This window comes from Rhincodon typus, chromosome 6 (genome assembly GCF_021869965.1).
Source record: "Rhincodon typus isolate 14 chromosome 6, sRhiTyp1.1, whole genome shotgun sequence".
NCBI classification, from domain to species: domain Eukaryota; kingdom Metazoa; phylum Chordata; class Chondrichthyes; order Orectolobiformes; family Rhincodontidae; genus Rhincodon; species Rhincodon typus.
This window is the reverse complement of record NC_063337.1, coordinates 98,153,428-98,176,930: the sequence shown is the minus strand read 5'-3', so window position 1 is coordinate 98,176,930 and position 23,503 is coordinate 98,153,428. Positions and strand designations below refer to the sequence as shown.

General features: G+C 40.4%; 1 protein-coding gene across 1 annotated transcript in view; it reads left to right on the top strand.

The window, feature by feature from the left end:
* myo16 (myosin XVI) overlaps positions 1-23,503 on the top strand; it is a 301,066-nt gene that overhangs the window by 38,761 nt on the left and 238,802 nt on the right. Inside the window, exon 3 of the mRNA XM_048598425.1 lies at positions 15,230-15,373. Coding sequence (XP_048454382.1) covers positions 15,230-15,373 — 144 coding nt within the window. The remainder of the gene's footprint in view (positions 1-15,229; positions 15,374-23,503) is intronic.

Sequence of the window (23,503 nt, the reverse complement as noted above, 5' to 3'; positions counted from 1 at the left end):
GATCTAGCATCCAGTTCTTTCGAAAGTTTTGTTTATTTTTCTGAACCACTTCAAAACTTTAACCAATTAAGTAAAAGGACCATCTGTAGCAAACAGATCCACATATTCTAATGTAGAACACCTGAACAATTGAACACTACAATGACCTGCGCATCTAAGCTCAATTTCTTTGAGTCATCTGTTTGCTGATGAGTTCTTCACTATGAAGAAACACCTTTATTTTGTGGTTTTTGTCCTGCCATGGAATTCTCATGGAGAATCTTACATGTCTTTGGAAGCATTCCTTGTTTTGGTGTGGCTCTTCTAAGTGGACAAGCAACAAACAAATAACAGCTTGGTAGTTCATAACATCACTGGAAGGAGAAATATACTCAATGATTTTTGTCTTGCACTTGTCAGGGCTAGGATGTAAGAAGCCAGACTTGGAAAGGGAACACCAACTTACACAGCATGAGAAGAAGGTGCTGATTCATTGGATTATCATTGGCATGGTGATGCAACAGGAATTGTTAATCAGTGCTCTCAAATCAGACAGGTAGATCTTTTAGTTAGGATGACACTATACGAATGCAACAATCTCCGTAACCCCTTTCCCAATGAAAAAGGTGTAATACAAATTTCAGTTTCTTTTGCCCACATCAAGAGAGTCTTGTGTGTTCACATATATGCAGCATTTAACTTTTACAAATGTTTCACACAATGAGCCTGACTGATGATTGAAAATTAATTTGTAATGTAATTCTCAGTATGTTGTAGATTATTTGACAATCCTCATCCAATAGCAGTATCATATCCAATTTTGGATGGAGTATTCTGTGACTTGCAAGCGTGGGCTGATTAAAAGCAACTGACATGTTATCCCCAGTGAATGGTCAAGGGTAGAAAAGTTCAAAACTAGAAGGCATAATTTTAAGGTGAGAGGAGAAAGATTTAAAGGGACCTGAGGGGCAAATTTTTCACACACAGGGTGGTTTGCACGTGGAGTGAACTGCCAGAGGAAGTGTTAGATGCAGGTACAGTTATAACATTTAAAAGACATTTGGACAGTTACCTGAATCGGAAAGATTTAGAGGGACATGGGCCAAATGCAGGAAAATGGGACTAATTTAGTTTGAGAAACCAGGTCGGCATGGACGATTTGGACTAAAGGGTCCCTTTCTGTGCTCTATGATTCTATGACTCTATGTTTGAAGTAGACTGGATCAAAGACCTTTCCATGTGTTTGCATGATATGTAACAAGTGATGATGAGGTTATGGTTGCCATTATCTCGCAAGATAATTTTGATTTGAATGAAAATATAAAAGGCATGATTAGTAAGTTTGCAGACGACATCAAAATTGGTGGCATAATAGACAGCGAAGAAGGTTTCCTAAGAATACAAAGGCATCTTGATTAAATGGGTCAGTGGGCTGAAAAATGGCAGATGGAGTTCAATCCGAATAAATGTGAGGCATTGCATTTTGGTACGACAAAAGAGGGTAGGGCTTATACAATTAATGGTAGGGCCTTGGGCGTGCCGTAGAACAGGGGGACCTAGGGGAGTAGGTCCATAATTCTTGGAAATTTGTGTCATGTATAGACAGTGTGATTAAAAAGGCATTTGGCACGCTTTCCTTCGTTGCTTTGAGTATAGGAGTTGGGACGTTATTTTGAGGTTGTACAGGATATTGGTGTGGCCTTTTCTGGAATGCTGTGTCTAGTTCTGGTTGCCCAGTTATAGGAAGGATATTATCAAACTGCAGAGGGTCCAGGAGAGATTTACCAGGATGTTGCCGGGTACGGAAGGTTTGAGATATGAGGAAAGGCTGGATAGACTGGGACTTTTTTTCCCTAGGATGGAGAATTTCAAGACTAAGATGCACATTTTTAAGGTGAGAGGAGAGAGATTTAAAAAAGACACGAGGCAAACTTTTTACACAGAGAGTGCTTTGTTTGTGGAATGAACTTCCTGAGGAAGTGGTGGATGTGGGTACAATTACAATGCTTAACAGACATTTGGATAGATATATGGATAGGAAAGGTTTGGAGGGATATGGGCCAGTAGCAGGCAGGTGGGACTAGTTTAGTTTGGAAGTATGTTCAGCATGGACTGCTTGGACCAAAGGGTCTGTTTCTGTGCTTATGACTCTAGGACTCTATATGCCCCAATTTAGCATCAAGCTTATAAGGTGAGCAGATGTCTAGGGCTCTATTCACAAATTTTGCCAATAAGATTGATCTTGTTGTTAGTATTATAGGAATCCCAATAAGATTATTGATCATGCATACAACATGCATATTGTAGTGTAGGCTTTCAGCAGTTTTCTCAACAATTTGAGGAAAAGAAGCTTGTTGATGTGCTCCATCTCAATGGTAAATTTGAGTGCTGGCTGACATCATTCGAACATCACAAATATGTTCTCTAGGTATCGAAAATATGCAAGTGTAGGAGGTTAGTCATCATTCCATCTACCAGTTAGTCACAGCAACCAATAAAGACGTTCCTGGGACTAAAGAAAGGTCATGGCAATACCTACAGTTCAATGCACTGCAAGATTGCAATTGCACATGCTTGAAGCTACAGATATTAACAAATAGTATCCATGTACGCAAAAGGAATTCATACATGCATTTGAGATAACACAGTGTAGAGCTGGATGAGCACAGCAGGCCAAGCAGCATCAGAGGAGCAGGAAGACTGACGTTTCAGGCCTAGACCCTTCAGCCTTCCTGCTCCTCTGATGCTGCTTGGCCTGCTGTGTTCATCCAGCTCTACACCGTGTTATCTCAGATTCTCCAACATCTGCAGTTCCTACTATCTCTCATACATGCATTTCACCCTTTTCATTGAGAAAGGTGTCATGGAGGCTGCCAATATCTATTGCATTCCCATGGCAAGATCCTGACTAACCAGACTACCTGTCTGGTCTGAGAATTAAGATTGACATTTAGCTGCTCCTTGATGGCCCAATCAATCAGCAGCCTCTTCTCATATTGCAAAATTGGTGTTTCTTTGCAAAGTCTGATTGCTGGGACCCTACTCCTGTGGAATTCAAGATCAAAAGCTTTGACTCTGTGTATTTTCGTGGTGTCCAGGGCAAATATCAATTAAACTATCAACTTAGGAGGTAAATCTATGCACAGAATTTTCCTTGTAAAAAGACTAATTAATTTTTCATAGTGACAATAGTAATTTTGAGGGTTGAACTTTCAATAACATTTTGTTTTTCAGAAGGATATATTATACAGATTATTCTTTCTGAAATGAGGGACACAAATAGGTCAGTAAAAACATTACATCAATCTCCAGTTTAAAATCCACAGCTGTTAATAACCACTTTCAAAACAAGTATGATTCACGAGCCTAAATTTATTTTTGCATTATATTGTTCCTTGGAATGGATGACACTGATAAGATAGAACTTATTGCCCATATCCAGTTGCCATGTTTTGAGGGTATTACAGGGTAGCCACATACTATGGATCTTGAGAAATACTAGGCCAGTCCAGGCAGGATTAGAAAACTTGCTCAAAAGAAAGATTGTAGTGAATGAGTGGAACTTTATAACAATATTTTCATGATCTTTCTTTTTACACCTAATCAGAGCACAAAAAAGACTTAGATTTACTGAAAACAATTTTACAACATGCCATGACCACATTTAGCTCTAAGACTACTTATTGTGATGTATCATAACTAAACAACTATACTTACAAACAGAAGAATTAAGAAAAATTTTACGACTTCAGACTCGCAGCTTGTGGTTTAGAGTATTACAGCCAATAGCCCCTGTAGGATTTTCTATTTAAACGGAACAAATAAATTCCCTGCTTAGATACCCTATGAGTGAAACTGCAAATTGGTGAAATTTATTTGGCTGATAGTGCTTACCAAGCCTGTAGGATTAATTTATTGTCCTTACTTAATCTAGCTTCACCTTTTAGAATCTAAATTAAATATTTAATTCTTCCACAGGCCTCAATTTTACAGAGAAAAGAGAACCAGTCTGTACAAAGACCTTGATCTGCTTCTAAAGATGTGTATCAAACAGGCAATGGATGGTGTAGACTATTGGCTATATAAGTTTACAATGTTAAAATAGACAACTGATTGCAGACAACCCAGTGAGTAGATTGGATAATGGAACAATTTAGACAAGTATGATTGACATAAAAAAATGCAACATTCTGCTCTTTTAAGGAATATTTTTATGTTTGAGGATAAAAAATGTTTTGAAGCCTTGTTTTTAAATCTCTTCCCAGTCTTGTCCCTTCCCATTTCTGTATTCTTCTCATTTGCCACAAACTTCCAAAATTCCTGTATTCCTCCAATCTTGCCTATCCCTAATTTTTTTGCTGTACCATAGCTACCTATGTTCTAAGCTCTGGAATTCCCTCACTGAAGCTCTCTGCTTCTTTACATTTGTCCTCCTTTAAGATGCTTCTTAAAATCTACCTTAGACAGTCACCCATCCTAATATCTCCATACAAGGTCCAATGTCAAACTTTGTGTCATAATGCTTCTATGCATTATGGCTTTTTACAGCATTCAAGCTCTGTTCTTGTTATAGAGACTATGGAAGTCTTGTGGTGCAATACATCATGCCCTGCTTTAGAGTCAGAAGCTCTGGGTCCAAGCCTTGAGGACTTGGTGGCCAAGAATAATGTGTTCATAATTCAGCCAAACAAGTAGTGTGGGAAGTTTTTTACACATTCAGGAATAATTTTTTTTGTTATTCCAGCTGATGCTAATTCTGGATAAGTCAGATTTCAGAGTCAATCCTGACTTGATAAATCATATGTTTTGTGTTTGCAATTTGTCAATGGTAGTTGTCAGTCACATATTCACAGGAACAGAAATAGAAATTGCTGGAAAAGCTCAGCAGGTCTGGCAGCACCTGTGAAGAGAAATCAGAGTTAACACTTTGGGTTCAGTGATCCTTCCTCAGAAGTTTTTCCAGCAGTCTCTATTTTTGTTTCTGATTTACAGTATCCGCTGTTCCTTCGTTTTTTACATAATCACAGGAGTTTGCCAATGTACTTTTAACAAAAGAACATTAAAGTTTATTATACACAAAGGAAAAACATCACTAACTATATTACACTGCACAAGAACTAGTTCTATAATAGTTTTATTTCGAGTATCAGAAGTAAAAATTCAACCATTTTACTCTCAACATTAACCTTACAGATACTTAAACCTTAGTGAACCGTCACTCCAATTCCACTTAAAGGCTTTTCTGTTCAGTGGGCATGGCTATATTGGTTACTTTGCAGCAAGCTTCTGCATTCATTTGATGCTACCATTTAGTTAATGTCTCTTCACAAGACTTTTAAATGAACTGCTAACATGGCTGATATATTCCTAAACATGTGTATAGAGTCATAGAGATGGACGGCACAGAAACAGACCCTTCCATCTAATTTCCCCGATGCTGACCAATATCCTAATTTAGTCTAGTCCCACTTGCCAGCATTTGGCCCATATCCCTCCAAACCATCCCTATTCATATAAACAAATGGATGCCTTTTAAATGTTGTAATTGTACCAGCCTACACCACTTCCTGTGGTAGTTCATTCCATACACTCACCACTCGCTACGTGAAAAAGTCGCCCCTTAGGTCCCTTTTAAATCTTTCCCGTCTCATCTTAAACCTACACCCTCTCGTTTTTGACTCCACTACCCTGGGGGAAAAGATCTTGACTATTCACCCTATCCATGCCCCGCATGATTTTATAAACTTTTATAAGGTCACCCCTCAGTGTCTGAAACTCCAGGGAAAATAGCCTTGAACTCCTGCACTCAACAACCTTGCAGAGATTCTTCCTCTCTGACGTCTGAAAGCCTTCTGTTAAAGGAAATTTTCTCTTAGTAATTTTTAAGCCACGAAGCCCTCTGCCTGGACACTTTAGGACACTGCTAAATTGTACTGTTGCTGATCTAAGCTTTTTTCTTTGAGTGACCTACTTCTTTCTCAAAGAAACCTGCACACTAATAGGAACAGGAGCAGACCATTCACCCCTTTGAGCCTGTTCCACCTTTCAATGAGATCTTATTCCTTTGGCCCATATCCCTTAATACCTTTGCTTCACAAAACTTTTTCCATTACAGATTTAAAATTAACACCCGATCAAGCATTCATTACTGTCTGTGAAAGAGAGTTCCAAACCTTGACCATTAACCTTCTGGTTGGCTCTGTCTCTCTAAGAGAACCTGCTTCTGTCTCTATTTTGCTGTGTCAAGGGACACCTTGTTGCTAGGTAGAAGCCCAGTTATTTTTTTCTGCTTCCATCCATGTTTTCTCAAGAACTGAACTATTCACCTCAATAGTTTTTTAAAGCCTCACTTAAACGCATGTTACCAAATTGTCAGACAGCACTGTACGACTCATAGAATTCAAAAATTTTAACACAATATAGAAATATAATTCAAAATGGAAACTACTATTGGTTCTGTTCACTTTAGAGTCCAAGTTTCCAAATAATTATATATCATGTACCTTCCCAGAAGCCGATGCTGGCCTCTTTTTAGTAACCTTCTTGCCACTTGGCAACCCTTGTGAGTGCCTCTAGTCTGTGGGCTGTGGACTCAACTCCACACAGTATCTGCTTCCCTCACAGAGCAAATATCCTGCCATTTTAGAGAGTGCACCCCATTACCAAGACTGATGCAGCAAGCTTATGCTATACAACTTAGGATAAAGATCCAGAGCTACTATTTCATTTGAGAAAGAAATGGGTTTGAGTCCACAAGAAGTTACAGCTAGACAGATCATAAGATGCTTTTTACTTATTGATAGTACTGACTTTATGCATTCTTCATAAGAAACTGAAAGGTAAAATGTCTCATCTATCACTAATGTTTAGCTTAATGAGATCAATGCAAAAATGTTCAATCTTATATCACACTTCTATCACACAGTTGGAGATTAAATGGATGGTTTATTTTCAGATTTCCTTTTGGTAACACTGCCGTGAGTGTTTTCTTGCCAATAGTAACAGCTGGCAGCTTGACATTAGAAACAGATGGATCATGAAATACTCCCTGGGCTTCCAAATACTATTAATTTAAAATGACACTACAATTCTGAAAGAGGTATAGAAATATATTTTCAAACATTAAGCCCAAGATCCTAAGCCTTTTTAAATTTTCTCTTCTGGACGTTGCCATTTCATACTAATTTCTATCTGTATATTGTCAATATGCTTATTTCAGCTTGCCACTAATGTTCATATTGACCTTTTCCTCTACATTTCACCACAGGCATATTCCTCTGTTATTATTGCTACTTTTGTATCTCACTAGTGCCCCTCCTCCTGGCATTTCATGCTAATTTTTGATCAATCCCTTTAATAACTTGCATCTTCTTTCTTAACCCTGATACATTCTCAATGACATTTAAGATAAATTTCTGTGCTAATCCAAGATCTTCTGTCCATCACTTCTTGATTTGAGTAAGTTGGTGACTGCCTTACTGTTCTACTCATTTCTGCTACTTTAAGCATCCAAGCGCACCATTATCAGCTGCAACAACAACATAAACAGACTATTTTCTTTCCTGAGGTCATGCAAAGTATGTACTCAAGCAAATCATGCCATGAGATTCTAGTATGTGATGATGTGATACTTTATTGTTCAGTTTACAATTCATTATAGGTGCTCTGGTAAATAGTTATTGAGTCATGCAGCATAGCAACAGACCCCTTCAGTCTGACTAGTTCAAGCCAACCATGTTCCCAAACTAAACTAGTCCCACTTGCCTGCATTTGGCCCATATCCCATGAAACCTTTCCTCTTCATGTAATATTCCAAATGCCTTTTAAATGTTGACTGTACCTGCATTCACCACTTCCTCTGGCAGCTCATTCCACACACGAACCACACTCTGTGTAAAAGAAAAGTTGCCCCTCATGTCATAGAGTCATAGAGGTCTACAGCATGGAGACAGGACCTTCAGCCCAACTTGTCCATGCCACCCAGTTTTCACAGTTAATCTAGTCCAATTTGCCTGTGTTTGGTCCATATCCCTCCATACCTATCCATCCATATACCTCTCCAAGTCCTTTTCAAGACATTTTTCTCTCATCGTAAAAATATGCCTCCTGGTTTTGAACTCCCCCATCCTAGGGAAAAGATCCTTGCTATTCATTTATGCTTCTCGTGGCTTTATAAACCTCTACAAGGTCATCCCCTCAAACCTCCTATGCTCCAGTGAAAAAAGTCCCAGTCTATCCCAACCTATTTTTATAACTCAAACTGTCCATTCCCGGCAACATCTTGTAAGTCTTTTATGAACCTTCTCCAACTTAATAATATCCTTTCAATAGTGGGATGACCAGAACTGCACACAATACCCTAGAAGAGGCTTCATCAATGTCTTGTACGACCTCAACATGACATCCCAACTCACTTTATAACTCCCACATGAATATAGAAAACAGTGGTTTAATCAAAATATTGTACCAATTTGACCTTTGACATCTTTAATCCATGCACTCTGAAACTATGCAATACATCAAAAGACTTGCATTCAAATACATATGAAACTATGAGGTTTTGAGCCCAAATATTCCGACATCCAGTGAGCTTGTGGATCATGCAGAATCTGTGATGCATCAGACTCTGATTGAAATTTCTGATGGGTAATTCCGCTATACCTGGAACCCTCTGGAAAAATCCCTTGCATTTGGAAGATTCCAACTCACTTAAGCTTCTTAATTGCCCAAGAAACATTAGGGGAGTAAAAACTGACTTTAAATCTTGGATAATTTTAGATTGAGCTCCTAAGTGACTACTGACTTGTCCTCGTGTCACCCCCTGCAAAAGAACCACACAGTACCCCCCGACACACTCAAAATTACACCCCATCCCCTGACTCAATCCTGCTGAATCCAATCCCTCATCCCAAACTGGTTTAAACCAGCGCTGGTATAGAACTATCACCCCCAACCCTCCCATCCAGGGCCGAGCCAGATCCAACCTTATCTACCATCCAGGGCCAAAATTCCTTCCCCCAAGCCACTTCACCTCGGCCTGGCCTAGCACGACCCACAAGACAATATGACATAAGAGCAGAATTAGGACAATCAACCCATCAAATTTGCTCCACCATTCTGTCATGGTTAGTTGATATGTTTCTCAACCCTATTCTCCTGCTTTCTCCCTTGATCCCCTTACTAATCAAGAACCCATGTGACTGTCTTTAATACACTAAATGACTTCGCAACCATAGCCTTCTGCAGCAATGAGTTTCACAGATTTATCACCCTCTGGCTGAAGAAATTCCTCTTCAGCTCAGGGTTGTTCCTTCATTCTGAGGCTACGCTGTAGGCGCTAGTCTGTCCTACTCTAGGGAAACATCTTGTCCACATCCACTCTATCCAGGCTGCTTAGTATTTTGTAAGTTTCAATCAGATCCCCACCCCCTACCCCCTTAAATCTTTTAAACTCCATTGAATACAGACCCAGAGCCCTCAGTCGCTCCTCATATGACAAGCCCTTCATTTCGGGGATCATTCTTGTAAATCTCCTTTGGCTTTCCTCCATTGCCAACACACCTCCTCCCTTAGATACAGGGCCCAAAACTGCCCAACTTGACACCTGTTTTCTGCCAGGCCTGATTCTGCTGAACTCAATGTGACCATACTAGAGCTGATCCCTCTCGCCTGGCCTGACCTGACCCCACCCTACAGCACCCAACAGCCTCAGAACCCATGCACCACTGACCCAGCCCAACCCTATTGTATCCAATGCCTCTCCACCCTCCCTGGCCCAGCCTGAATCAACCTGACTCAACGCTGACACACGTTCCTCTGTCCCACTATCTGACACAACGTGACCACTAAGTCTACCCTAAACATCCACATGATACTCTATCCAGCTAGCACATCACCTACTTCACCCAGCCAGCACTCTATCCTTCACTTTCTGCACATGGTTACTTTTCCTTGGCCACTGTCAAAGTGCCTTTGGGACCTTTGACTGCTGCAGTATAATAGCAAATGTCATTACAAATTTAAAAAATGGTTGTGTCTTGATCTGCGATGCTTCTCCAGCTCTGAGTTAATTTCCCTCTGGTTTCCTCCAATGGACACATTTTAGAAGGGTCAAACTCATGTTTTTGGCAGTTGCCGATAGATAAGTGGGTAATTTTAAAGAGATTTTCCATTGGTCGCATATGTTCCAACCATAATTGGAATATTTAGGTCATACACTTTAATCCTTTCAAGCTATCCAAATCATTCTGTTGCCATGATTGTGTTCTACTTAATTACTTTATTTAAAGGAGCAGTGACAAAAGAAACTTGTCCCAGATCCGTAAGACATGGAGGGCAGTCTTTTCTTTAACTAACCTGCTTCACAAAGCATCCATGTTGGTAAACTGACAGTTGTTTAGCTTATTGTCTATACATCCCACAAAACATCCCAAAACATTGAAGTCATGAACAGTGAGAATTTCCACAGGGGGCCCATAATGTTCAGGGCAAACTGTGCTCATGGAGTACACTATTGGCTAGCACTGTCTCTACTGCCAAGCATCTCTTAAGCACCCAACACATGAATATGTATTATGCATGTAAGCCTTTGAAACTTAACAGACAATTACAAAGAGCATTCCACCACACCTGCTGGAATGAATATTATGGGAAAATACAGGCCTATGAGGAAAAGACACGATAAGGGAAACAAAGTTCAAAATAGAAGAGACCGAGAAATTGTTGAAAAGCTAGTGGACAGAGACAAATGACCATCAAAAAGACTACTTAAATGTTGGCTTTTAACTCTAGGGGCTGGAAAAAAGGATGAAGGTTATTTTTCATTTGGACAGAGCCTGAAGAGCATTAAGGTGGTTAAGTCCATAGGGCTGATGGTATCTATCCCAGATCATTGAGAGAGGCGAGACAGGAGATTGTTTGGACCTTTGACAAAGATCTTTGTATCCTCACTAGCCACTGGAGAGGTCCCAAAGGACTGGTGAGTAGCTAATGTTGTTCCTCTGTTCAAGAAGGGAAATAGGGTAATCCAGGTCACTACAGACCGGTGAGTCTCACATCAGTACTTGGGAAGCTATTGGAGGGAATTCTTAGGGATAGGATTTATGTGCATTTGGAAAAGCTTGGCCTATTTAGGAACAGTCAGCATGGCTTTGTTCAGGGCAGGGTACGTCTTACTAACTTGAATGATTTTTTTCAAGGAGGTAACAAAGGTGATCGATGGGGATAGAGGGATATTGTTTACATGGATTTTAATAAAGTTTTCAACAAGGCCTCTCATGGTAGGCTCATCTGGAAGAGTAAGATGCATGGGATCCACAGTGGCTTGGCCACTTGGATTCAGAATTGGCTTTCCTGTTGAAGGCAGAAGCTAGTGGTGGAAGGGTGTTTTTCTGTCTGGAGTTCAATGACTAGTGATGTTCAGCAGGGATCGGTGGAGTTGTGGAGAGTGTGGAAGATTGTCAAAAGATACAGCGGGTCATAGATCAGTTGCAGATTTGGGCGGAGAAATGGCAGGTGGAGTTTAATCCGGGTAAGTGAGATTTGCTGCACTTTGGGAGATCAAATGTTAAGGAAATGTGTACAGTTAATGGCAGGACTCTGGACAGCATTGATGTACAGAGGGATCTTGGGTTTCAAGTCCTTAGCTCCCTGGACATGGAAGTAGATAGGGTGGTAAAGAAGGCATACGGCCTGCTTGCCTTTATTGGTTGGGGAACTGAGTACAAGACATTACAGGAAGGATGTGGAGGCTTTGGAGAGGGTGCAGAAGAGGTTTACCAGGATGCTGTCTGGATTAGAGGTTATGAGCTATAAGGAGAGGCTAGAAAAGCCTGGGTTGTTTTCTCTGGAGCAGCAGAGGCTAAATGTAGACTTGATAGAAGTCTGTTAAGTTATGAAATGCATAGATAAGTTTGATAGTCAGAACTTTTATTTTCAGAGTTGAAATGTTTAATCGTAGGGGAAATGCATTTAATGCGAGAGGGGGCAAGTTCAAAGGAGATGTGAGGGGAAAGCTTTTTACACAGTAAGTGGTTGGAGTCTAGAACACACTGCCAGGGTGGCGGTGGAGGCAGATACAATAGGGGGGGTTTAAGGGGCTTTTAGATAAGCACATGAATACGCAAGGAACAGAGGAATATGGACCAAGGGCAGAAAGAAGGGATTCGTTTAATTTGGCATCATGTTCGGCACAGCATCGTGGGCCGTAGAGCACATTCCTGCGCTATACAATTCTATATTCTGTGTTAATTAGAACGCTTCTGGACAAATGCATTCTGTTTTGGATGCTAAAATTGAGAAAGATACTTTGACCTTGATGAAATGCAGTGCCATTTAAATTAAGATGAGTGGCTCCATAAACCTTTCATATGTTCCCTTGATTGTAAACCTTTGTTGAGTAATCAAATCAAGGTATTTGAATAGTAAATCACATTGAAAACAAAAAGAAGGTACATAGAGCTGAATTTCAATCCCTGTAACAACTAATTCAAGTGTGGGTGGACCCAGAAATTTGGGCCTTTGGATGGCATCATCAGTTCCTAATGCCTCAATGACTTGTTTAGATTTTCAAAGGGAGAGCAGCATGAGGAGCTGGAAATCCAAAAACCTAAGGTCAATTGCTTTTTGAGCTCATTGTAGAACCCTAAAGGAGAATAGTTAACAACAGGTATTAATTTTCAATGGCCATTATGGGGAAGATGAAGAGGCTGAGGCACATTAAAGCATAGTGATCAAGGACACAGTGGTGATACGTTAGTGCTCCTGACAGTAGTGTAAAAAATGGACAGTGAAACTCAGCTGTTCATGCAGAGGCACAATGCCAGAGCTGAAAAGGACAGTTTTGTTAGGAAAGAGCACTGGGACACTTGAGAGGAATGTGAGACTTCATTTTGCATGGCTACCTCTAGGCATGACTGCTTCACCGCACTAGTGGAGCTCTCCGTCCAGATGGATGTATGGGTACAACTCCCCTGTCCATCACAGCCTTCATCAGGGCCTCAAGGTGAACATCAGAAACCTGTGAGTCCACGTCGTGATGACTGTCCAAACCATCTCTGGTAGTCCCTTCTTCCTGTTTATCCTTTTGCAAAGAAAAACCTATTGTGTTTTATGCCTCAGAGATATGCAAATGTGATGCATCAGGCTATGTATGACAAATATATCTGTAGCCTGAACTTTCAGTTTCCTTTTATACTTAATTACACCCACAGCTATGATTCATTCACACAGCACCAAGTGCAGTCACCAAATGCACGTGGTCAACCAACCAACAATAGGATATAACAAAATCGAATAATAACCTTTTTATCCGTCCTGCCAATGCACCTGACATGAAATTGATCAGCAAACACACCTCCAAACCAAATAATGGCTGCAGCTTTGAAGATTATGTAGTATCAATGCCATTGATGCAGTGAAGTTTAAGACCTGAAAATACTCTTGGGGTTCCAGGCCAAGACTGGATATTTATCCCAGAGAAGCTATTTTCTCTATGTCCAGAACAATATGATATACACTTAAAATTTGAGCGTGGCTACTTTGGAGAGAAATTAGGAAGTTTTTCTTTACAGAAAGGGAATAGAAGTGTGGACTGAAAACAACAAATGCTGGAGATCACAAAGGATCACTCCAGTATCTATGGAGTGAGAGCGAGCTAATGTTTCGAGTCTAGATGACTCTTCATCAGAGCTCCTAGATAGAAGTGGAATTATCTGTCCTAGAGATTGGTAGGTTTTGTTTGAGTGTTTCAAGATAAATTCAGATACATATGAGCTATGCCTCAATGACTCTGAGGACAAGTAACCTATTCCACTTCTAATAACATACTGTAATTACACAACAGCCATGGGTAAGCCATGGCAGATTACATTCAAACATATAGTGTTTTGTTTATATTCCTGGTTGGCTGAAACTTTAATTAACCTTCTCTAAAAAATAACCTTGCAAGCCTGGAGAAATACATCTCCCAATTATAAGAAATTTAGGCTGGAAGTTTCAAAATAACGAGCTGCAAATTAAGTGAAAACTTACTCTAAATGTAAAGGAGATGCACATCACCTGCAAATTTCCCTCCAAGATACTCACAATTCTGACTTGGAATATTGTCATTCCTTCACTGTTGCCGAGGGGTAAAAATATCATAACTGTCTTCCTAGTGGCATTGTGGATCTGCCTACAGCACATGGACTGCAGTGGTTCAAAAAGGTAGCTCACCACCACCTTCTGAAAGGCAATGATGGATGGGCAATAAATGATGATCCAGTCAGTGACACCTATTTTTTAAAAAGCCGGGATCATAAAAGTTGCAGAAAATATACTGTTGCTTTTAGGGAGGATATTATTTTTCCTGACTGAAAGTAATTGCTATAAAGGTCAGAACTATAATAATAGGTTCTAGGCACCTAAGAGATTTTGCAGATTGGGCAAGAAATTGACAAAACCACAGCATACCAATTAATATTGATGTATGTGACTTACGTTCAACCTCCTTGCACTTTTGACCAAAATTGCCTTTACAAGGCAGTTTTGGTACAGGTTTTCTGAGATCTCCGACCCTTATTAAAACCATTCTATCTGTGCAAATGTAAGAAATATACAAAATTTAAAATGAAAGTAACTTTGAGAATCAAACTCCCCTTTGATTCCCATTAAACACATCGGCAAAATTTCAGCAAAATCCACTGAATTGCTACAATGCATTGTGGAATTTAAAATGTTTGGGAGTTATGCCCAAATCACTTATGCTTACATTCTCTGCATTCCTTTATGTTGTCACAAAGTACCCACTTTGCCAATTGTACTACCAATTGGTTCAAAATGTTTCCTTCGCCCTGGGCCATTGACAGTAATTGATGGCTGCAGTATTGCTCTCGGCTTGCTCATAACTTCAGCACAGTGGTGCCCCCTAAAGCCCTGGAGATGCATTTATTGAGCCTTGATGTGCTCGCCTGTCCTGGACCATGGCTTTATCTCACCTCTTTTCCAAACAAGATTACAGACATATCTACACCAGATAGATTGCTGCCTTTCAAGAAAACTCACTACTACTTTCTGAAGGACAATTCATGTTGAGCAACAAATGCTGTTGCAGGAATTCCCAAATCTCATGAAAGAATGTATTTAAAAAAAAAACACCATGGGTGGATTTTCTACTTTTTCTTTAAATTTCTTAAATTGGCAAAATAGAAGAGGAATTGTAAAGATGCAAGATATTAAGATTGCTAACACATTGCATTCTCCTTTTAAACAGTGTGCTCGATATGACAACATCTTTGCTGCTGAGATTCTAATTGAAAGGGGAGTGAATGTCAATCGACAAGATGAGGATTTATGGACTGCACTGCATGTAGCATGTGCATGTGACAATCCTGACATTGTTCTGCTTCTCATGTTGGTGAGTAATTAACACTGACTTCTAAAAATCTACTATATCTCAGAGCAATGAATTTTGTGAATCACTTGTAGAAGATGCAAAGCTTAGCTGTAAGGCTGCTGCTCTCCAACACACTCTCCTTTTCTTTTATACTCAAGCTGTGATGAAATAATTGCATTTCATGTAACAACCTCCTTTCTCTATAAAACCAAACAAGGATCAAGCTTCAAGGATGTAGCAAAATAGCTGACTATCTCAAGATGTAACAGAAACACTGATTTGTGATTTGCTCGGAGTCACTGTTGCTGTATTTCTGCCTCCAACTGAAAATGAAGACTTTATTTTTGTCAATTTATGCAGGAATAAAGAGTTGAGGGGAAGAAGAGTGTCAATCCCTCGCTCTTTTATCGACTACTGCTGCTGCTATTAGGCAGCATACCTTACCCACTTAAATGTACCATGATGACATGATTATTTTGTACATCAACTGTGTAGTACTCCCACTCTCATCCAAATAGGTTGAGAGACTCCTAAAACTATTGTTTTTAAATCAGATGACCTTATCCGAAGTGGTATGAATGCTTCCTGGTGTAAGAACCTAGGTAACTTTCCCTAGCATCCTTCCTTCCCCCACCTCCTGATGCATTGCAGTGTCTGTAGTTCAGCTTCCAGCTCATAAACTCGCAGGTGAAGCTGCTGAAATTGAAACCATGCAGATGTTTCCACCCTGGATCAAAGTGGTATGTAGAAGCTCCTACATATTGCAAAGTTGACACATCACCGATCTGCCATCTTTAATGAGTTCTAACTCTTTAACTACATTATTCACTTCCTTCTTGGTTTTTTGTATACTTTATTAGCTTTACCACCAATTTGGATCCTGTTAAAATTTAAGAATAGGAAATGCCAGAGATTCACCAAACAGCTAGCTCCTTTCTCTTCAGCAGAGGAAGAATCAATTCTAATAAGCTACACTTAATATAGATCTATCTCTAATTATGTGTCTCAGGATTATTACCTCGTCTGCTTCCCTTAGGAATGCTGACTACCTGTATCAAGATCCTCACCACCTCCCTTGCTCCTCTCCTCTTTGAAAAGGTAACAGAAAGTGCTGATGAGGGGATTGTGGTTGTTATTGTTTATAAAGGGGTTGAATGAAGTGCCACATAATAAGCTTGGAAGGGATGGTGGAGCCCATGTTATAAAAGGTCAGTTAATGCTCTGTAAGGCATGACTCCAACTTTTGCAGATGGCACAAAATATGGAGGCATTGTGAACTGTGACAAATGTAGCAAAAAACAAAGAGAGTGCAGGAAGTTTGGTGGAATGCATGGACAAATGACAGATAGAATTTAGGGCAGAGAAATGTTAGTAAGGAAAATGAGAAGAGGCAATAATTGTAAAAGTGAATAATACTTAGGGGAATGCAAGGACAGAGATGCAGATAATTGAAGGCTGATAGGTTGAGAAAGTGGCGACAAAGAGAAACCACATTGAACTTGAAGCATTAACTCTGTTTTCTCTCAACAGTTGACTCCAGACTTACTGAGCTTTTCCAGCACTTTCTGTTTCTACTTAAGAAAAAGGCTAAAATGACAAAGGAAATCTTGGGCTTCAGAAACAGGATCAAACAGTACAAAAACAGGCAGGTTATGATGAACTTATGTGCAACACTCTTTTAACCTGAACTGGGGCATTGTGTTCCATTATGGACACCAACTTTAGGGAGATTTGAAGGGACTAGAGAGGGTGCAATGAAGATTTACAAGAATTGTCCAAGAACAAAGGTCTTTGGCTATATATGAGATGCTGCCATGTTAAATATCATGGAGTTGACCTTTTCAGGTGCTGAAGCAACAGATCCACTTCTTCAGCACCATTCTTGAGGAGCCCAGCCAACTATATTTGGTGAACATGTGTCCCAATTTATATGGTGTGTTATAACTTTCACAATCTGATCACTATGATGATGCAACCCTTGCCACCAGAGATGTAAAGAACATCTCAAAAGCAGGAGAGGGAAAAGGGGAAGAGCAAGGTAAAGGGGGACCATGAAGAGGCAAAGGCAACCAACGACTTTTCCAACCATCGATCTGTGATCATTTGACTGGAGTCCCACTGAGCATAACCCCAAATCCCAATTATACAGTCGTCATACACTTTATCAGTTACTGTCCATAAAAATATCCTCTTGGTTGCAATGCTGAAAGAAAAGCTATGACAAAGCAAACATTGTGGAGCAGTAAGGATTGTTTCATCCATCATGTAGAGGAAACTGAGGAAGAAATCCTGGCTGCCCATTCCAATTCCTCCTTCCAGTACCTGGTCTGAAACCTTGCAGGTTACAACACTTCAGTTGCATATCCAGGTAACATTTTAAACAAGTTGAGGGATTCCATCTCGACCACCAAACCCGTCATGGAATTCCAGATATCCTCCACCCTCTGGATGAAAAGATATTTTCTCATTTTAAAAACATCTAAGTATCTATTTTTGATTTCACTATAATAAAAATAATCTCATTCATGAAAGTAACTTGGTGGCCTAAATTAGTTAATCCCTTGTCAAAATAGCAGACTTGTATTCAGGTGCCCAACTTGAAATAAATCAAATTGAACCATTCAACCCATTGCTTAGATAGATGAAGGTTGTAGAAAACAGCCAACGATTAACAATACTATTTTGATAGCCGCAGGGCTAATATAAAGTAACAGTGACTGTAACTGCTCGATCAGATATTTTTCAACTTTCACTAATCTTCTCTCCAACAAAAATGGGGCCTGTTTAAACAAAGCACTGAGTTTCAGTTTTCTTCATGTGTGAATTGTGCCCAGCCCCTTTTGCACTCCTGGTAAAAATGTGATCTGTTGGAAATAGAGGCAGACATTTAAAGGACTGCAAAGCCTCTGAGACTTATCATAAATCCAGAGCGCTATATCTTTCAATAATAAAATCTCTAAATTGAGGGTGAAAAACCATTATAGCAACTTTATGTATTGAAGCAACAAACTATCTGAAATATTTTACTTATACTTATATACCTAATAAGGTCCTTTAAATAACTTAAAGATTTTTTTTGTAACCAGTTTCTTCAAAGCAAATTAATCTCAAATATCCCTGTCAGCAGCATTTGTTGATCATTAACTTATTCTGATCATCTCATTTTCATTATCTCTAGCCATCCACTCATGCATTAATAAAACATTGATTGTGAATCTGGCTGATAGCAGTTAACGTTCTGATATTAGCACTTTTGTACGCAGCAAACTTGTTCCAAATTTCTTTTTCCACTTAAGCTATGATTTCACTCCTCATTATATACGTATGCAAATAAATATGTGTAATCAATCTTCACATGGTATAAAGTGCTTGTTGGTGCTCTCAAACGAATATTGTTGAGAAGAGTTTTTTTTGTCGCTATCATGATGCAGTCATATATATTTTACAACGTGTTGGAAAGTGGGAATTGCAACTCATGGACCATGAATAAGGACAAAAATGTAAAATGCCGGCATTGATTGTAAATTTTTACCTGTATTAAGGACTGAAAATGACAGCACTACAGGTACATTAAACTGAAATATTTCCTGTTGCTTTAATGTTGAGTGTTCAGCATCTTTCAATGGCATGAAATTATTTATGTGAATTTTGCAACGAAAACCAGAATTTGTTTAGCTCTGCTCTGCAATTTAATTAAAAGCAAACTGAATGGGTTTATTTTATTTATTTGTGGGATAAGCCAGCATTTATTGCAAGTCTACTTACCCTGAGCATTGTTGGAGTTTCATGCATCCAGGCAAGTGGAGATTTTACCATCACATGCCTGACTTGTGCCTTGTGGATAGGCTTTGGGGAAACAGCAGGTGAGTTACTTGCTGTAGAAACCCTGACCTCAGACCTGTTTTTGTAGGGACATTACTAATATGGCTGGTTCAGTTGAGGTTCTTGTCAATGATTCCAACCTCCCTCCTCCCCCAGAACATTGATAATAAGAAATTCAGCTAGACAGTACCATTCAATGCCATAGCTCAATGGTTAGATTCTGTCTTGTAGGAGATGATCATTGCCTGGCACTTCTAAAGCATATTGTCTGCCATTTACCAACCTAATTCTGGACATTGTCCAGGTCTTGCTGCATATGGACACAGACTAGTTTAATGTTGTTAAATTTGAAAGAGTTCAGAAAAGATTTATAAGGATGTTGCCAGGGTTGGAGGGTTTGAGCTACAGGGAGAGACTGAATAGGCTGGGGCTATTTTCACTGGAGCTTTGGAAGCTGAGGGGTGACCTCTAGTTCATAAAATCATAAGGGGCATGAATAGGGTGAATAGTCAAGGTATTTTCCGCAGGGTAGAGGAGTCCAAAACTAGAGGGCATAGGTTTAAGATGAGAAGGGAAAGATTTTAAAGGGGCCTAAAGGGAAACTTTTTCACACAGAGGATGGTGCATGTATGTTGCCAGAGGAAGTGGTGGAGGCTAGTACAATTACAACATTTGAAAGGCAGCTGGATGGGTATATGAATAGGAAGGGTTTAGAGGGATGTGGGTCAAATGCTGACAAATGGGACTAGATTAATTACAGATATCTGGTTGGCATGGTTGAGTTGGACCGAAGGATCTGTTTCCATGTTATATAGCTCTACGACTCTATGACTGTAATTTCTGAGGAGTTGTGAACAGTACTGAACATGGTGCAATTATCATTGATAAAGTAGCTAACAATGTTCGGGCTCAGTACGCTACCCTGAGGATCTGTTGCAGTAATTTCCTACAGTTGAGATGTTGACATTCAGCCACCAAATCTATTTATCTTTTTACTAGATATGACTCCAGCCAACAGAGAATTTTCCCCAATACCCATTGATTTCCGTTTTAGCTAGAACTCCTTGATGCCACATTTGGTTGTCAATGGTGTCGCTGGTGACACCAATGGTGTCTGGCTGTCACTGGTGTCAGTAGCAGTCTCTCTCTCTCCTCATCTCTTAACTTCAGTTCTTTTTGAACGTGTTTAGACTAAGGTTGTACTGAGGTTAGGAGCGACATGGGCCTGGCAGAACCCAAACAGAGTCACCGGATTATTCCTTTCCAATGTCACTTGATAGCCCTTTCGACGATTCTTCCTATTGCTTGATGATCGAACGTAGACCGATAAGATGAGAATTGTCATCGTTGGATTTATCCATAGCACATATCTGGGCAATTTCCTACATTGTTGGGCAGACACCAATGTTGTTGATGTACTGGAGCAGCCTGTATCGAGGCACACCTAGTTCTAGAGCAGACATCTTCATACTATTGTCATAATGTTGTAAGGGCTCTGAAGTATCCAGTATTGTCAGCTATTGTAAATGTAGTGCTTTGAAAGCTGATCAGGCCTTTTCCTTTCTGCCTTCACACCCTTGATTTGCGAATTAACTACCTTTTAAAAACAGGCTGACCACAAAACCCTCAATCTTCAAGCTCTGCAACAGAGACTAAAGAAACCACCTACAGTATGTAACCTGGAGCTCTATCATCCATGTGTACAGTAACGATGTTTGCCGGTATTGTTTACAACGTAGATGTTTGGTGACACTAAAAAGACCCACAATATTCTCCTTGCTATTTGCTAAGAAATCAGCTTCTCCTGTTTAATAATGTATCGACTGCACGTTGAAATGTACGCCTGTTGTGGCCTAAAGGTAACGGTGACAGCACAAAAGGTAACGATATCTAAACATCCTCCTTTCTATTAAAAAAAATGCATTTAAACCATACAAAGGTAGCAATGGGAAAAGTGTTTCTTTTCCCAGAGACTTGTGAGCTTCTGAAATACACTGCTAGCTGCTGCATTGATTATTCTGTGCATGCCCTCAAGAGGAGTTAGACTGGTTCTTAGCTGAGTCAGAGGCAATATCAAAAATACCATGTGGCTATTAACTGTTAATACACTGGTAAAACAATGGCCAATGCACTTCCCTGCATTAAATTTGATTGCCCAAAGGGGCTTGATAGCAAATATTTCCCCTTTATCCTGTCCCCTATCATTTTGTTGTAGGGAGGACAAGCATGGTATTCGTGGGAAGTGTCCATTTCTGATGCTCCCAGCATCAAGAAAATGAATCAGGCTTATTGAGACAGTTGGCATTTTCTGAATGCTTGTGAATTAAGATTGCTGCAAGGTAGTAGGAGAAGACAGACCACCCCTAGCAATGCTATTAAAATCTCTACCTGCCCGACATTGGTGACCTCTGAAGCAAAATCCATCTCCTGCTGCTGCTGCACTCTGGTAGGCGTGTGTGAAATTGAAGAGAGTGGGGACATTAGACCTTTAGGTGCAGCAATGACGTTACAGAGTTTCACAAGCTCGGGACACAATAAAAAGTTAAATGTGATACCCGTGCCTCACCCCCCACCACCACCCCCCCACCACTCAGCCTATACCCCAATAATTTTCCATCTAAATAGAAGACATCTCCATAAATATTCAATGTTAAAGAAAATTACCCTGTGAGCAGCCTAAGGCTGTCATTACCAGCTCTGCAAGCTGGTACCAAGAACACATGAACTGTTGCGGCTGTCTGCCACAATTCTCTATCACATTGAAGCAATTCACAGACAGAGTGTGTCTTCTCATGAAACTGGCTGTGAACACAACTGCAAATGCAAATTCAGCCATTTGAACTGAGATTATCGGGGCTATGGGAAGTGCCTAATGCGTGGACCAGCGCAATGTTTGCCAGTTTTTTGTTCCACTAACAATAAACAAATTATTTGCCCTTGTTAATTATTTTGGCCTGCACCCTGTATGCTGTCAGACACATTCAAACTTCAAAAAGGGAAGTTTACAAAGAAAATTCTTGTAAAGAAAACAGCAAAAGTGTTACTATATTTCCAATATTTGTACAGTCTAAATAAGGAGAATGAGCAGGGACAGTGGAGAGAGAAATGTCAGGGAGCAAGGTGCGTAAAGCTGTGAGGGTTATATGATGAGCATGCCAGGAACCTAGATAAAGGGTGCATCATGAAAATCAAGGAGGTATCATAGAATCCCTACAATGTGGAAACAGGCCATTCGGCCCAACAGGTCCACACCACCTCTCTGAAGATCATCCCACCCAGACCCATTCCCCTAATTTCCCATGTCTAACCCACGTAACCTAACCATCCCTGGGCACTACAGGCAATTTAGCGTAGCCAATTCACCCAGCCTGCACATTTTTGGACTGTGGGAGGAAACCGGAGCACCCGAAGGAAACCCACATAGACACAGGGAGAATGTGCAAACTCCACAGAGACAGTCACCCGAGGCTGGAATCAAATCCAGGTCCCTGGTGCTGTGAGGCAGCAGTGCTAACCACTGAGCCACCGTGCCACCGTGCCACCCTATGGTTATTACGTTTGCAGATGACACCAAAATTGGAGGTGTATTGGATAGCAAAGAGGGTTACCTCAGAGTACAATGGACTATACTCTATAAAATGGAGACATTGCAGCAGATTGGGGATGGAGAGGAGAAGAGTGGGGAAGGGGAAGAGGGAGAGCGTGAATAGGGGGAGGGGCAACACATGGCCCTGCCCACTGTAAAAATGAGCAGCTCAGTGCTTAGCACGTCTGCCACACAGCACTAGGGACCCAGGTTTAATTCCAGCCTCAGCTGACTGTCTGTTTAGAGTTTGCACATTCTCCCTGTGTCTGCGTGTGTTTCCTCTGGGTGCTCCGGTTTCCTCCCACAGTCCAAAGATGTGCAGGTTAGGTGGATTGGCCATGTTAAATTGTCCTTAATGTCCAGGGATGTGTAGGTTAGGTGGATCAGCCATGAGCAATGCAGGATTACATGAATAGGGCAGTGGGGTGCATCTGGGTGGGATGCTCTTCAGAGAGTCGGTATGGACTTGTTGGCTGAATGGCCTGTTTCCACCCTGCAGGGATTCTATAAAAATAAGGGACCTTGATCATATGGCCAATGGGCTGAGAAGTGGCAGATGGAGTTTAATTTAAATAAATGTGAGGTGCTGCATTTGGGAAAGGCAAATCACTGCAGGACTTACACACTTAATGGTAAGGTCCTGGGGAGTGTTGCTGAATAAAGAGACCTTGGAGTGCAGCTTCATAGTTCCTTGAAAGTGGAGTCCCAGGTAGACAGGATAGTGAAGAAGGCATTTAGTATAT